The sequence below is a fragment of the Bufo bufo genome, chromosome 7 (assembly GCF_905171765.1).
Source record: "Bufo bufo chromosome 7, aBufBuf1.1, whole genome shotgun sequence".
Classification (NCBI taxonomy): Eukaryota; Metazoa; Chordata; class Amphibia; order Anura; family Bufonidae; genus Bufo; species Bufo bufo.
Window position 1 is genome coordinate 218,074,126 of NC_053395.1, and position 12,609 is coordinate 218,086,734.

Here is a 12,609-nt window from a genome sequence, read left to right on the forward strand (position 1 = left end):
TACGGCGCTGGAGCGATGTGCGAACATGGCGTCCGCTCGCACATGCAGCGGGCGTCATGGCCAGGAGATCTCTGCTGTTTCACACAGCAGAGACCTGCGGCTAATTGCCGTGACCGGTAATAATGCCGATCGCGGTAATTAAATGCCGTGTTCAAGTGAGATCACTGCGCCTAAATGCACAAAAACACGGAAGCTTGCGCTTCTTGGCTTCCTACCGATGCCCCGGTAGTTGTCCTGAACGCTCTTTGCCTTGCTGATGAGTAGGAAAGTGTTCTTGCTGCAATTATTATTTTGGCCACCAGATGGCAGGCCAGGATAAGAAATGAGCAAAGTTGACTAAAATATAAAATCCCTGATAAACCAAAATTAAAAATTAAAATATATAATTAATAAACTCCTATATGAGGCACAAAATGATCACAAAAATGTTTTAAATATTTAAAAAAAAAAAAAAAAAAAAGTTAAAATCGCCCCACTTTCCGTATAATTAAAAAATAAATCCCTAAATAACAATATTTACACTGAACAAAAATATAAATGCAACACTTTCGGTTTTGCTCCCATGTTGCATGAGCTGAACTCAAAGATCTGAAACATTTTCTACATACACAAAAGACCCATTACTTTCAAATATTGTTCACAAATCTGTCTACATCGGTGTTAGTGAGCACTTCTCCTTTGCCGAGATAATCCATCCCACCTCACAGGTGTGGCATCTCAAGGTGCTGCTTAGACAGCAGGAATGATGCACAGGTGAACAATATTTGGTATGGAAAGAACAAGACAAACATACCTTTTGTGGAGCTATTATTATCAGGAGTAGTATGAATATGTGCTTTTATTCTGCTCCTGCAAGTGCCCAGGAGGCGGAGCTTCACTGTGAAGTGCTCTCTGCATTGAGCTGCTTCCTTCTCCAGCTATAGTGCTCACCTGGTTGGATGCCACAGCTGTCACTCAAAGGGGAGGGGCTATGAAGCAGCCCAATGCAGAGTGCACTTCCCAGTGAAGTTCCGCCTCCTTGGCACTAGCAGGAGCAGAATAAAACTTCATATTCACACTACCGATCAGAGAAGTTCCACAAAAGTATTTGCCCTGCTCTCTCCAGCCGCTACCTAGTTCTGTCAGCAGTATAGCATGGTCAGAACTGCTGATAGACTTCCTTTGATGGCAGAAAGAAGCAGTCTGCTCACATCATTGTCATGGCTTTAGTTTTTTCAGAATCCATGATGATGTTTTTTTTCTCTCAGAATAGTCTATAATGGGTCAGACTGGACAGAATTGCCCAGAGATACATTCCCATCAGGTTCTGTTTCCCGTTTCAGCATCTGTCCTGCAGCACGAGAAGGACATTGAGCGCACAGACAGTTTTCGGGATCAGTTTGGGGTGGACTGGCTGCAGTACCGACCTCACCTGGAGGATGAGCTCAGTAAAGACAACCCCACAAAGAACAGTCCGGACCCCGTCAGACATTCTCCACCCTTCACCAAGGCCCAGTCCTCTCCCACAATTATACAAACGCCCATCGTAGCAGACATCTGCTCCCACCTCACCGAGATCTCAAGCCCGAGCTTGGCGAAACCACCCGGCCCAGAGGTCGAGGCCGTGGTCGCCGCCGATGTGTTAATAGAACAGATCGAGGATGTTCTGGAGGATGGAGTATGGCGGCAGCAGGAGAAGAGCAGGAAGGAGGAAGAAGAGGAGGACGTTATAGAAGGTGAGTCAAGAAGAACGAACTATCTGGTGCCAGACCTCCTGGGAGACTTCTTAAAGGCGTAAAGCCCACTAAAGACATTATAGCAGGCATCCTCAAACTGCGGCCCTCCAGCTGTTGCAAAACTACAACTCCCAGCATGCCCGAACAGCCTACAGCAGGTCATTGTGGGAGTTGTAGTTTTACAACAGCTGGAGAGCCGCAGTTTGAGGATGCCTGCATTATAGCATATTATTTAGGTTTAACAAATGGTGAGGGGGGCAACCACTGGGACCCCCATGAGTACAAGGCTGGAATTCCTCAGATTCCAAAACAAATAATCGCCCAGCATTAGCATCTTTCCTCCGCGCGGCGGCCTGCCCCCTCCCCTCCGCGCGGCGGCCTGCCCCCTCCCCTCCGCGCGGCGGCCTGCTCCCTCCCCTCCGCGCGGCGGCCTGCCCCCTCCCCTCTGCGCGGCGGCCTGCCCCCCCCATCTCCAACTCATGTGACATTCTCTTACACCAGATGCCCTTTGTTCCCCGGTGACCGTGTGCCCGGTAGTGGATGGACAGCCACGTAACCCAGACTGGCCATGGGTCTTCCTCCGTGTGACGCGGCAGTATCTCCTAGAGATCGATCTGCAGCGCGGACGGGTTCTGGTCAGGAGAGACCTCCGGAGCCTGCGAGATGTCAAGACGGCAACCACACAGTGGAAGTGGAATGTGAGTACAAGATGCATGTGTATAGACCGAGCAAGATGGTCGCGGCTCGTTCATCTCTCCCCGTCAGGTGAGACTCGTGCAGGGCTCAGCACAGAACAGAGATCTGACAACCCCATCACGTGTGTCCATCTGGTAAACAGGACAGATGTGTAATCTCTGGAGGTTCAAGGATGAGTTACCGCAGTGCTGTTTTCTGTTTATGGCTCGCCTGAAGGGGTTCTACAGGATTAAAAAAGAATGACTTATCCAGAAACAGCGCCACCCCTGTCCATGGGTTGTGTCTGGTATTGCAGATGGACTGCAGTGAATAGAAGAGGGCTGAGCTGCAATGCCGCACGCAACCTGTGCACAGGTGATTCACGGTCTGTTCTTCTACAGGAGGAAGCGCAGGAGCTGCCATTGCTGACGCTGAGCTTTCACTCCGTGTGTGAGGACAAGCAGTGTGTGAGCTACGTGGTGCTGGACAACACAGAAGACATCTCTGTAACGGTGAGAACGGGGGAGCACGTAGAGGCAGTATTATCTCACTCTTGGCTGACTTCTAGGGGAACAACCTTTTTATGCAGCTATTCAGTACAATTCAGTAGATCTAAGGTCTGGCAGGGACACACAGCATTATAAATCATTATATCGCCCTCCGATCCTGTCAGTGGAGCAGAGTTCATAACGAGAAATTATTCACACATGCAGTGAACTCCTTCGTCTAAGACTGGCCTTATAGCAGTTATGTTCTTGTACACAGTAGCAGTATTATAGCATTTATATTCTTGTACATAGGAGGCAGTATTATAGTAGTTATATTCTTGTACATAGGAGTCAGTATTATAGTAGTTATATTCCTGTACATAGGAGCAGTATTATAGTAGTTATATTCTTGTACATAGGAGCAGTATTATAGTAGTTATATTCTTGTACATAGGAGCAGTATTATAGTAGTTATATTCTTGTACATAGGAGCAGTATTATAGTAGTTATATTCTTGTACATAGGAGTCAGTATTATAGTAGTTATATTCCTGTACATAGGAGCAGTATTATAGTAGTTATATTCTTGTACATAGGAGTCAGTATTATAGTAGTTATATTCTTGTACATAGGAGTCAGTATTATAGTAGTTATATTCTTGTACATAAGAGCAGTATTATAGTAGTTATATTCTTGTACATAGGAGGCAGTATTATAGTAGTTATATTCTTGTACATAGGAGTCAGTATTATAGTAGTTATATTCTTGTACATAGGAGTCAGTATTATAGTAGTTATATTCTTGTACATAGGAGCAGTATTATAGTAGTTATATTCTTGTACATAGGAGCAGTATTATAGTAGTTATATTCTTGTACATAGGAGGCAGTATTATAGTAGTTATATTCTTGTACATAGGAGTCAGTATTATAGTAGTTATATTCCTGTACATAAGAGCAGTATTATAGTAGTTATATTCTTGTACATAGGAGGCAGTATTATAGTAGTTATATTCTTGTACATAGGAGTCAGTATTATAGTAGTTATATTCTTGTACATAAGAGCAGTATTATAGTAGTTATATTCTTGTACATAGGAGGCAGTATTATAGTAGTTATATTCTTGTACATAGGAGTCAGTATTATAGTAGTTATATTCTTGTACATAGGAGTCAGTATTATAGTAGTTATATTCTTGTACATAGGAGTCAGTATTATAGTAGTTATATTCTTGTACATAAGAGCAGTATTATAGTAGTTATATTCTTGTACACAGGAGCAGTATTATAGTAGTTATATTCTTGTACATAGGTGCAGTATTATAGTAGTTATATTCTTGTATATAGGAGGCAGTATTATAGTAGTTATATTCTTGTACATAGGAGCAGTATTATAGTAGTTATATTCTTGTACATAGGAGCAGTATTATAGTAGTTATATTCTTGTACATAAGAGCAGTATTATAGTAGTTATATTCTTGTACACAGGAGCAGTATTATAGTAGTTATATTCTTGTACATAGGAGCAGTATTATAGTAGTTATATACTTGTACATAGGAGCAGTATTATAGTAGTTATATTCTTGTATATAGGAGCAGTATTATAGTAGTTATATTCTTGTACATAGGAGGCAGTATTATAGTAGTTATATTCTTGTACATAGGAGCAGTATTATAGTAGTTATATTCTTGTACATAGGAGCAGTATTATAGTAGTTATATTCTTGTACACAGGAGCAGTATTATAGTAGTTATATTCTTGTACATAGGAGGCAGTATTATAGTAGTTATATTCTTGTACATAGGAGCAGTATTATAGTAGTTATATTCTTGTACATAGGAGCAGTATTATAGTAGTTATATTCTTGTACATAGGAGCAGTATTATAGTAGTTATATTCTTGTACATAGGAGCAGTATTATAGTAGTTATATTCTTGTACATAGGAGCTGTATTATAGTAGTTATATTCTTGTACATAGGAGCTGTATTATAGTAGTTATATTCTTGTACATAGGAGCAGTATTATAGTAGGTATATTCTTGTACATAGAAGGCAGTATTATAGCAGTTATATTCTTGTACATAGGAGCAGTATTATAGTAGTTATATTCTTGTACATAGGAGGCAGTATTATAGTAGTTATATTCTTGTACATAGGAGGCAGTATTATAGTAGTTATATTCTTGTACATAGGAGGCAGTATTATAGTAGATATATTCTTGTACATAGGAGGCAGTATTATAGTAGTTATATTCTTAATCAAATTTCTTTTTATTGAAGAAAACGCAAATGGTCATGTGACAAATCCATCACTTAAATACCAGGCGCAGCTGGACAAATGCTTATTCACTAAGCGCATCAATTCAAGTGCAGTGGCGACATGACTCAATAACACATTAACATGTGCATAAAAGTAATTAATACGGAAAAGTAAAGACAAGACATGGGAAGAGGGAAGGGGGAGAGAAGGTAAGGTAGGGGGGTAATAGATGTCTATCATATGCTTCGTGTGAATCTAGAAGTTACGATAAAGCTTCCAAGGGGACCATGTTTTGATAAACTTTGCTCTAGAGTGAGTCTCCCAGTGTGCAAGCTCCTCAAACTGGTAAAGCTGATCCACCTTCTCGGTCCACATCAAGAGGGATGGAGGAGAATCATTTCTCCATAACAATGGAATCAATAGGCGAGCTGCTGTTATAAGCATAGTCGGGAGATTTAACCTTGAGGGGGTCAGCGTGTCATTAGGACACCATAACATTAGGAGCTTTGCGTCTAATCTAACCTGGTTTTTACAGATCTTATTTATAATAGTTTCGATCTCTATCCAGAAAGGCCGGATCTTTTCACAACTCCACCATATATGAGAAAGAGAACCAACATCTCCTCCGCACCTCCAGCAATGGTCGGGGATATCAGGATTGATCTTATGTAGATATTCTGGTGTTTTATACCATCTTGTGAGCAATTTGTAGGAGTTAGCTTGTATCTTAATGCAACGGTTGAATCCATGTGAGTGTGTGAGGATAAAAGCTTTCTCAGGTTCTGACAAAGTTATGGATAACTCCTTCTCCCAAGCTGAGAGAAACCATAGATCTGGAGGGGCGGAGGAAAGCAGCTCCTTGTATAATGTGGAGAGAGGCTTCCGCGGGCGTTGGCCTACTGAAATCTTCCCCTCCATCCATGAGGGATCATTTGTGGGTCGTGGGACCTTTTCAATAAGCTTTAGGTCCTTTTTAAAGGCCATAACTGCCAAAAAGGAAAAAGCGAAAACATCACTCCAATTTAAAGCACCAGACTCAGATATAATATCTTGTAACCTTAAGCTAGATAGTAGGGCCCAAATTCCTGATGGTGCAGTGGTGGCGGGATGAATATGGGCCTGAAGCAGGTGCAGGGGGATATTCATACTAGGGAACTTAAGAACTGAGGCCTGATATAATTTCGACCACTCTAGCAGTAAGCCCTTCCACAGATGCGAGGCATAAATGTTATTAGGCTACTTTCACACTAGCGTTCGGAGCGGATCCGTCTGATGTTTCATCAGACGGATCCGCTCCGATAATGCAGACGTTCGCATCCGTTCAGAACGGATCCGTCTGCATTAAAACTTAGAAAATTTTCTAAGTATGAAAGTAGCCTGAGCGGATCCGTTCAGACTTTACATTGAAAGTCAATGGGGGACGGATCCGCTTGGAGATTGAGCCATATGGTGTCATCTTCAAGCGGATCCGTCCCCATTGACTTCCATTATAAGTCTGGACGGATCCGCTCGCCTCCGCACGGCCAGGCGGACACCCGAACGCTGCAAGCAGCGTTCAGGTGTCCGCTCACTGAGCGGAGGCTGAGCGCTGGCAGGCGGATGCATTCTCAGTGGATCCGCCTCCATTGAGAATGCATTGCGGCCGGGCGGCTGCGTTCAGGACCGCTCGTGAGCCCCTTCAAACGGAGCTCACGAGCGGACACCTGAACGCAGGTGTGAAAGTAGCCTTAGCAGTACTTTTCCGCAAACCCCATAAGACCAGTTTATCTTTATAGGTGAGCATATCACACTCCAATTGGGAGACAAGGTTAAGAGGGCGCCAGGAGAGGAGGCTTAGAGCTCTGCTTATCATTGCCGCTTTATAGTAAAGGTATATGTCTGGCAGGCCAAAACCTCCCAATCTTTTCTCCCGAGTGAGGGTGGTGTATGCTATTCTGGGGGACTTACCCGACCATACAAATGCTGAGAAGATTCTGCGGACCTCCACAAAGAAGGAATGGGGTAGCCAAATAGGTAGTGTTTGAATGAAGTAAAGTAGTCTAGGGACAATCAAGGCTTTAATATAATGCTTCCTTCCAATCCACGAAATGAACGGGAGTTTTAGGGATTGCAGGTGTGCTCTAATGGTTCTAAGTAAAGGGGCTTGATTAAGCTCGTAAAGGTCCTCAGGATTCGCTGATATATGGGTGCCCAAAAATGGGATTGACTTGGGAGCCCACGAGAATGCCGTGGAGCGTTTGATCATTTCTATGGAAGTGGCTGAGCAGGAAATATTTAGGGCCTGTGACTTACCATAATTGATCTTGAAATTAGAGACCAAACCATATTCCTCAAAAAGAGCTTGGAGCCTGGGAAATGAGGTCGTGGGATTGGACGTGATGACCAAGAGGTCGTCTGCAAAGGCAGCTGTCATATGGGTATGAGATCCCAAGGTGATCCCTTGGATGTCCGGATCTTGCCTAATTTTAGCCAGCAGTGTCTCCATAACAATAACAAAAAGGGCCGGTGATAGTGGGCAGCCTTGCCTCGTCCCATTGGTAATGGGGAAGGTTGGAGAGAGTGCGCCATTGATCCGAATCCTGGCAGAGGGGAGCGAATAGAGTGAGAAGATGGACTGGATGAACTGGTCCGGAAGGCCAAATTTTGACAGTGCCCGAGACATAAAATGCCAGTTGATCCTGTCAAAGGCCTTCTCTGCATCTGTACTGAGAAGGGCTAGCGGTATAGAATTCCGCCGAGCATGCGTGATTAAGTGTATGACGCGGACCGTGTTTTCACTCCCCTGTCTGCCAGAGACGAATCCTACCTGCTCCTTATTGATAATGTCAGGGAGAACCGACTGGATCCGATGAGCCAGAATCTTAGCCCACCATTTCACATCAGTGTTCAAAAGCGAAATAGGGCGGTAGCTCCCGCAGTTTAGGGGGTCCTTATTTTCTTTGTGAATTACTGTGATATGGGCCGAAAGCGATTGTGGGGGGAGGGAGCCTCCTTGGAGCAAGTAATTACAAAGGATGTTAAAATGTGGGATCAGGATGTGCTTAAAGGTTTTGTAGTAGGAGATGGTAAAGCCGTCAGGGCCTGGGCTTTTCCCGGAAGGTATGGAGGAGAGGACCTTGCTGATTTCAGAATCCGTGATGGGGGACAAGAGTTGGGCCAACTGTGATGGGGTGATAGTAGGCAGCTGGAGGGAGGAGAGGAATTTCTCAGTTGCTTCCCCTAATTGGGCTGGCGAGAGTTGGTTTGGTGGCTCTAAGTTATATAGGTCCCTATAGAAGGCACAAAAGGAATCCGCTATGTCTGAGGTGCTTTTATGTAGCGTACCTTTGGCATCCTTGACAGCTGCGATAAAGGAATCAGCTTTCTGTTTTTTAACTAAGGCTGACATTAGCCTATTCCCCTTATCTCCGTGGGCATATGACCGAAATTTGGCCCGTAAAAGTAGTTTGGCTGACGTGACATTCAGCAAATTCTTAAGCTTTGTGCGAGCCTCCGAGAGGTCCGAGGCACATCTAAGGGCCTGCGAGTTTTTGTGCGTTATTTCTAGCGCCTGTATCTGGGAGAGGAGGGCCGCTACTGCTTGGTTCCCCTGCTTTTTAATATGAGCCCCTAAAGCTATCAGCTCACCTCTCAGTACTGCCTTGTGGGTCTCCCAAGTGATGGAGGGGGAGGGTGCGTCCGGGCCTAGGGGGTTAAGTGTGAAAAATTCAGTTATGATAGAGGACAATTTAGCGACATGGGAAGGGTCAGAGATAATGGTGTCATTAATACGCCAATTCCATTCCCTCTTTGGGAGGTCCTGCAGAGAAACACTCAGGAATACCGGGGCATGGTCAGACAGGGTGATGTTCCCTATGTGGGATCGGATAGCCCTATTAGCATGGGTTTTAGACAGGAATAGATAGTCAAGTCTATGGTAGGAGGATTTAGCAGCTGAGTAGAAGGTGTAGTCCTTACTAGAGGGGTTTGTGGTGCGCCAAATATCTATAACACCAAGCCTATGTAAGGCGAGTTTGAGGCGCCGTAAGCGTACATGTGTGATGGCGGACTTCCCATTTGAGGAATCTATGGAAGGCTCCAGGGTGACATTGAAGTCGCCGCCTAGAATCACCATACCTTCCTTAAAGGTGGATAACAAGCCAAGGGTCTGAACGAGCCAAGCAACCTGCCCTCTATTGGGAGCATATACAGTTGCCAGGGTAACAGGCGTGTCAGCGATAGTGCCCTTAACAAACAGGTAACGACCCTCAGGGTCCGAGGAGACGGCAGGATGCTTGAAGGGGAGCTGTTTGTGGATCGCTATGCTGACACCCCTGCTAGCCGAACCATACGTGCTGTGGAACCATTGGGAAAACCTTTTGGGGGGCAATTTGGGGGTCTTACCCTCTCTGAAGTGGGTTTCCTGGAAGAATGCTATAGACACTTTATCCCTTTGTAAAAGGGCCAGGATTTGGGACCGCTTGCAAGGCTCGTTCATTCCCCGGGCGTTCAGGGAAGATATCACAACGGACGACATTCTGTAAGTGAGAGAAAACAATCAGCATCTACATAGACTCTAAATGACATCTGACTACAATGGGGAGGGTGAGACACAAGAGGGAAGGAGGGGAGACAAACGGTTAATGAACATAACAATAGTGCAAACAAAGCTTGTAACAGAAGCTCCACTGAGCACCTGACTGTGAGGCGACCCTTTCTCATCACCAGCCGGGGTCTGTCAGGTGGGGGGTCCCGCAGAGCTAAAGAGGGCCAATGACTGACCATCAAGAGGGGAAGGGTGACCCGTAGGTAAAGCCGGGTTAACCCCTGCAAACTAAGGTGAGAGCAGGGAGTGGGAAATACCAGACCATGGTAATAACCATAAAAGCCTGGAAGAAGAGGGATCCATTACTAAACACTAAACGGACAATAAGGCACAGAGTCCCGTATACTTAGAGTGGAACTGGAACAGAAAACGCAGAGAACCTCTTCACGGTCCTATATTCAGGTCGGAGCTTGAGCAGAATTTTCAGCCCTGGTTTTGGGCCCTTTTCTTGTGCGGACGGAGCGCCGTTCACCCGCATGGGGTGGCGGTAAGGGTGGGTCTTCTAGATCCGCCGGCATCCACGAGGGTATCTTGATAGGGGTTAACCCCAGCTGGGACCAGCTAGCCTGTAGATCCGTCGGCGAGCGGATAGTGATTTGGCGTCCGTTTTTAAGGACTGCAATGCCAAAAGGGTACAGCCATCTGAATGGGGTGGCAGCAGCTTTAAGGGCGTCCGGGAGTGGGCGAAGAATACGCCTTTTAGCCAGTGTGGATGGGGCCAGATCTTGGAAGAACAGGACTGGCGTACCTTCATGCTGTAGCTGCTCCGCTTCTCTGCTGGCTCTCATCAGTGCGACTGTATCGACATAGCTGAGGAGGCCGCAAATTACATCGCGAGGAGGATCTGAAGCTTTCGGTTTGGGCCTAAGCGCTCGATGTATGCGCTCGATTATTATCCGATCCGATTTTTCGGCACCCAGAATATTCGCGAATATTTCGCGAGCAACTTTATCAAGCGCCTCACTGGCAATCGATTCCGGGAGGCCGCGAATCCTCAGGTTCTTCCTGCGGCTGCGATTCTCCTGATCCTCAATTCTTAGGAGAGCTTCATTTAGCAGGTCGGTGTGGGATCGGATCACATTGTATGACTTCTCCTCTCTCTGCAGAGCAGCTTCCTGTGCGCTCTCCAGGTCAGACACCCGACACCCCATATTCCTCAGGTCTTCCTTGATTTCAGACAGATCCTTTTTTATAGGGGCTAATGCTGAGTTAAGCACTTCAAGAAGTGCAGCTTTAGTGAAGGATCTCCCCTGTCTGCGCGATCTGCAGGTAGAAGCATCAGAGACACTCCCGGCATCTGAATCCTCCTCCATGTCAGATAGCTGAGCCGGGGCCATCTTAGGTGTCCCAGCCGACCGGAGCTTCGGCTGTTTTCTTAGAAATTGGTCCATATCTGGTTGTCTGGACCGAACTGGAGTGGGATCTGCTGGATCCTTGGATCTATCTTTACCCACTTTGCCCATTAGAGCGGTGCTGTAAGCTGATTATAGGGGTTAAAACACCGGCAAGGTTGAGGAGCTCAGAAACTAGCAGCCATTCAGCTACACAGCCAGGCTCCGCCCCCTACACAGCCAGGCTCCGCCCCCTAGTAGTTATATTCTTGTACATAGGAGCAGTATTATAGTAGTTATATTCTTGTACATAGGAGCAGTATTATAGTAGTTATATTCTTGTACATAGGAGGCAGTATTATAGTAGTTATATTCTTGTACATAGGAGGCAGTATTATAGTAGTTATATTCTTGTACATAGGAGCAGTATTATAGTAGTTATATTCTTGTACATAGGAGGCAGTATTATAGTAGTAATATTCTTGTACATAGGAGGCAGTATTATAGTAGTTATATTCTTGTACACAGGAGCAGTATTATAGTAGTTATATTCTTGTACATAGGAGCAGTATTATAGTAGTTATATTCTTGTACATAGGAGGCAGTATTATAGTAGTAATATTCTTGTACATAGGAGCAGTATTATAGTAGTTATATTCTTGTACACAGGAGCAGTATTATAGTAGTTATATTCTTGTACATAGGAGGCAGTATTATAGTAGTTATATTCTTGTACATAGGAGCAGTATTATAGTAGTTATATTCTTGTATATAGGAGGCAGTATTATAGTAGTTATATTCTTGTACATAGGAGCAGTATTATAGTAGTTATATTCTTGTATATAGGAGCAGTATTATAGTAGTTATATTCCTGTACATAGGAGGCAGTATTATAGTAGTTATATTATTGTACATAGGAGCAGTATTATAGTAGTTATATTCTTGTACATAGGAGCAGTATTATAGTAGTTATATTCTTGTACATAGGAGCAGTATTATAGTAGTTATATTCTTGTACATAGGAGCAGTATTATAGTAGTTATATTCTTGTACATAGGAGCAGTATTATAGTAGTTATATTCTTGTACATAGGAGGCAGTATTATAGTAGTTATATTCTTATACATAGGAGCAGTATTATAGTAGTTATATTCCTGTACATAGGAGACAGTATTATAGTAGTTATATTCCTGTACATAGGAGGCAGTATTATAGTAGTTATATTCTTGTACATAGGAGGCAGTATTATAGTAGTTATATTCTTGTACATAGGAGCAGTATTATAGTAGTTATATTCTTGTACATAGGAGGCAGTATTATAGTAGTAATATTCTTGTACATAGGAGGCAGTATTATAGTAGTTATATTCTTGTACACAGGAGCAGTATTATAGTAGTTATATTCTTGTACATAGGAGCAGTATTATAGTAGTTATATTCTTGTACATAGGAGGCAGTATTATAGTAGTAATATTCTTGTACATAGGAGCAGTATTATAGTAGTTATATTCTTGTACACAGGAGCAGTATTATAGTAGTTATATTCTTGTACATAGGAGGC

The 12,609-nt window shown here is 44.0% G+C and overlaps 1 protein-coding gene across 2 annotated transcripts in view; it reads left to right on the forward strand.

Annotated features, from left to right (window-relative positions):
- LOC121007767 (serine/threonine kinase 11 interacting protein) overlaps window positions 1-12,609 on the forward strand; it is a 40,737-nt gene that overhangs the window by 13,002 nt on the left and 15,126 nt on the right. For both annotated transcript variants that reach the window (XM_040439958.1, XM_040439959.1), the window contains exons 14-16: window positions 1,323-1,715; window positions 2,217-2,413; window positions 2,792-2,902. In XM_040439958.1, the coding sequence (XP_040295892.1) occupies window positions 1,323-1,715; window positions 2,217-2,413; window positions 2,792-2,902 (701 nt within the window). The remainder of the gene's footprint in view (window positions 1-1,322; window positions 1,716-2,216; window positions 2,414-2,791; window positions 2,903-12,609) is intronic.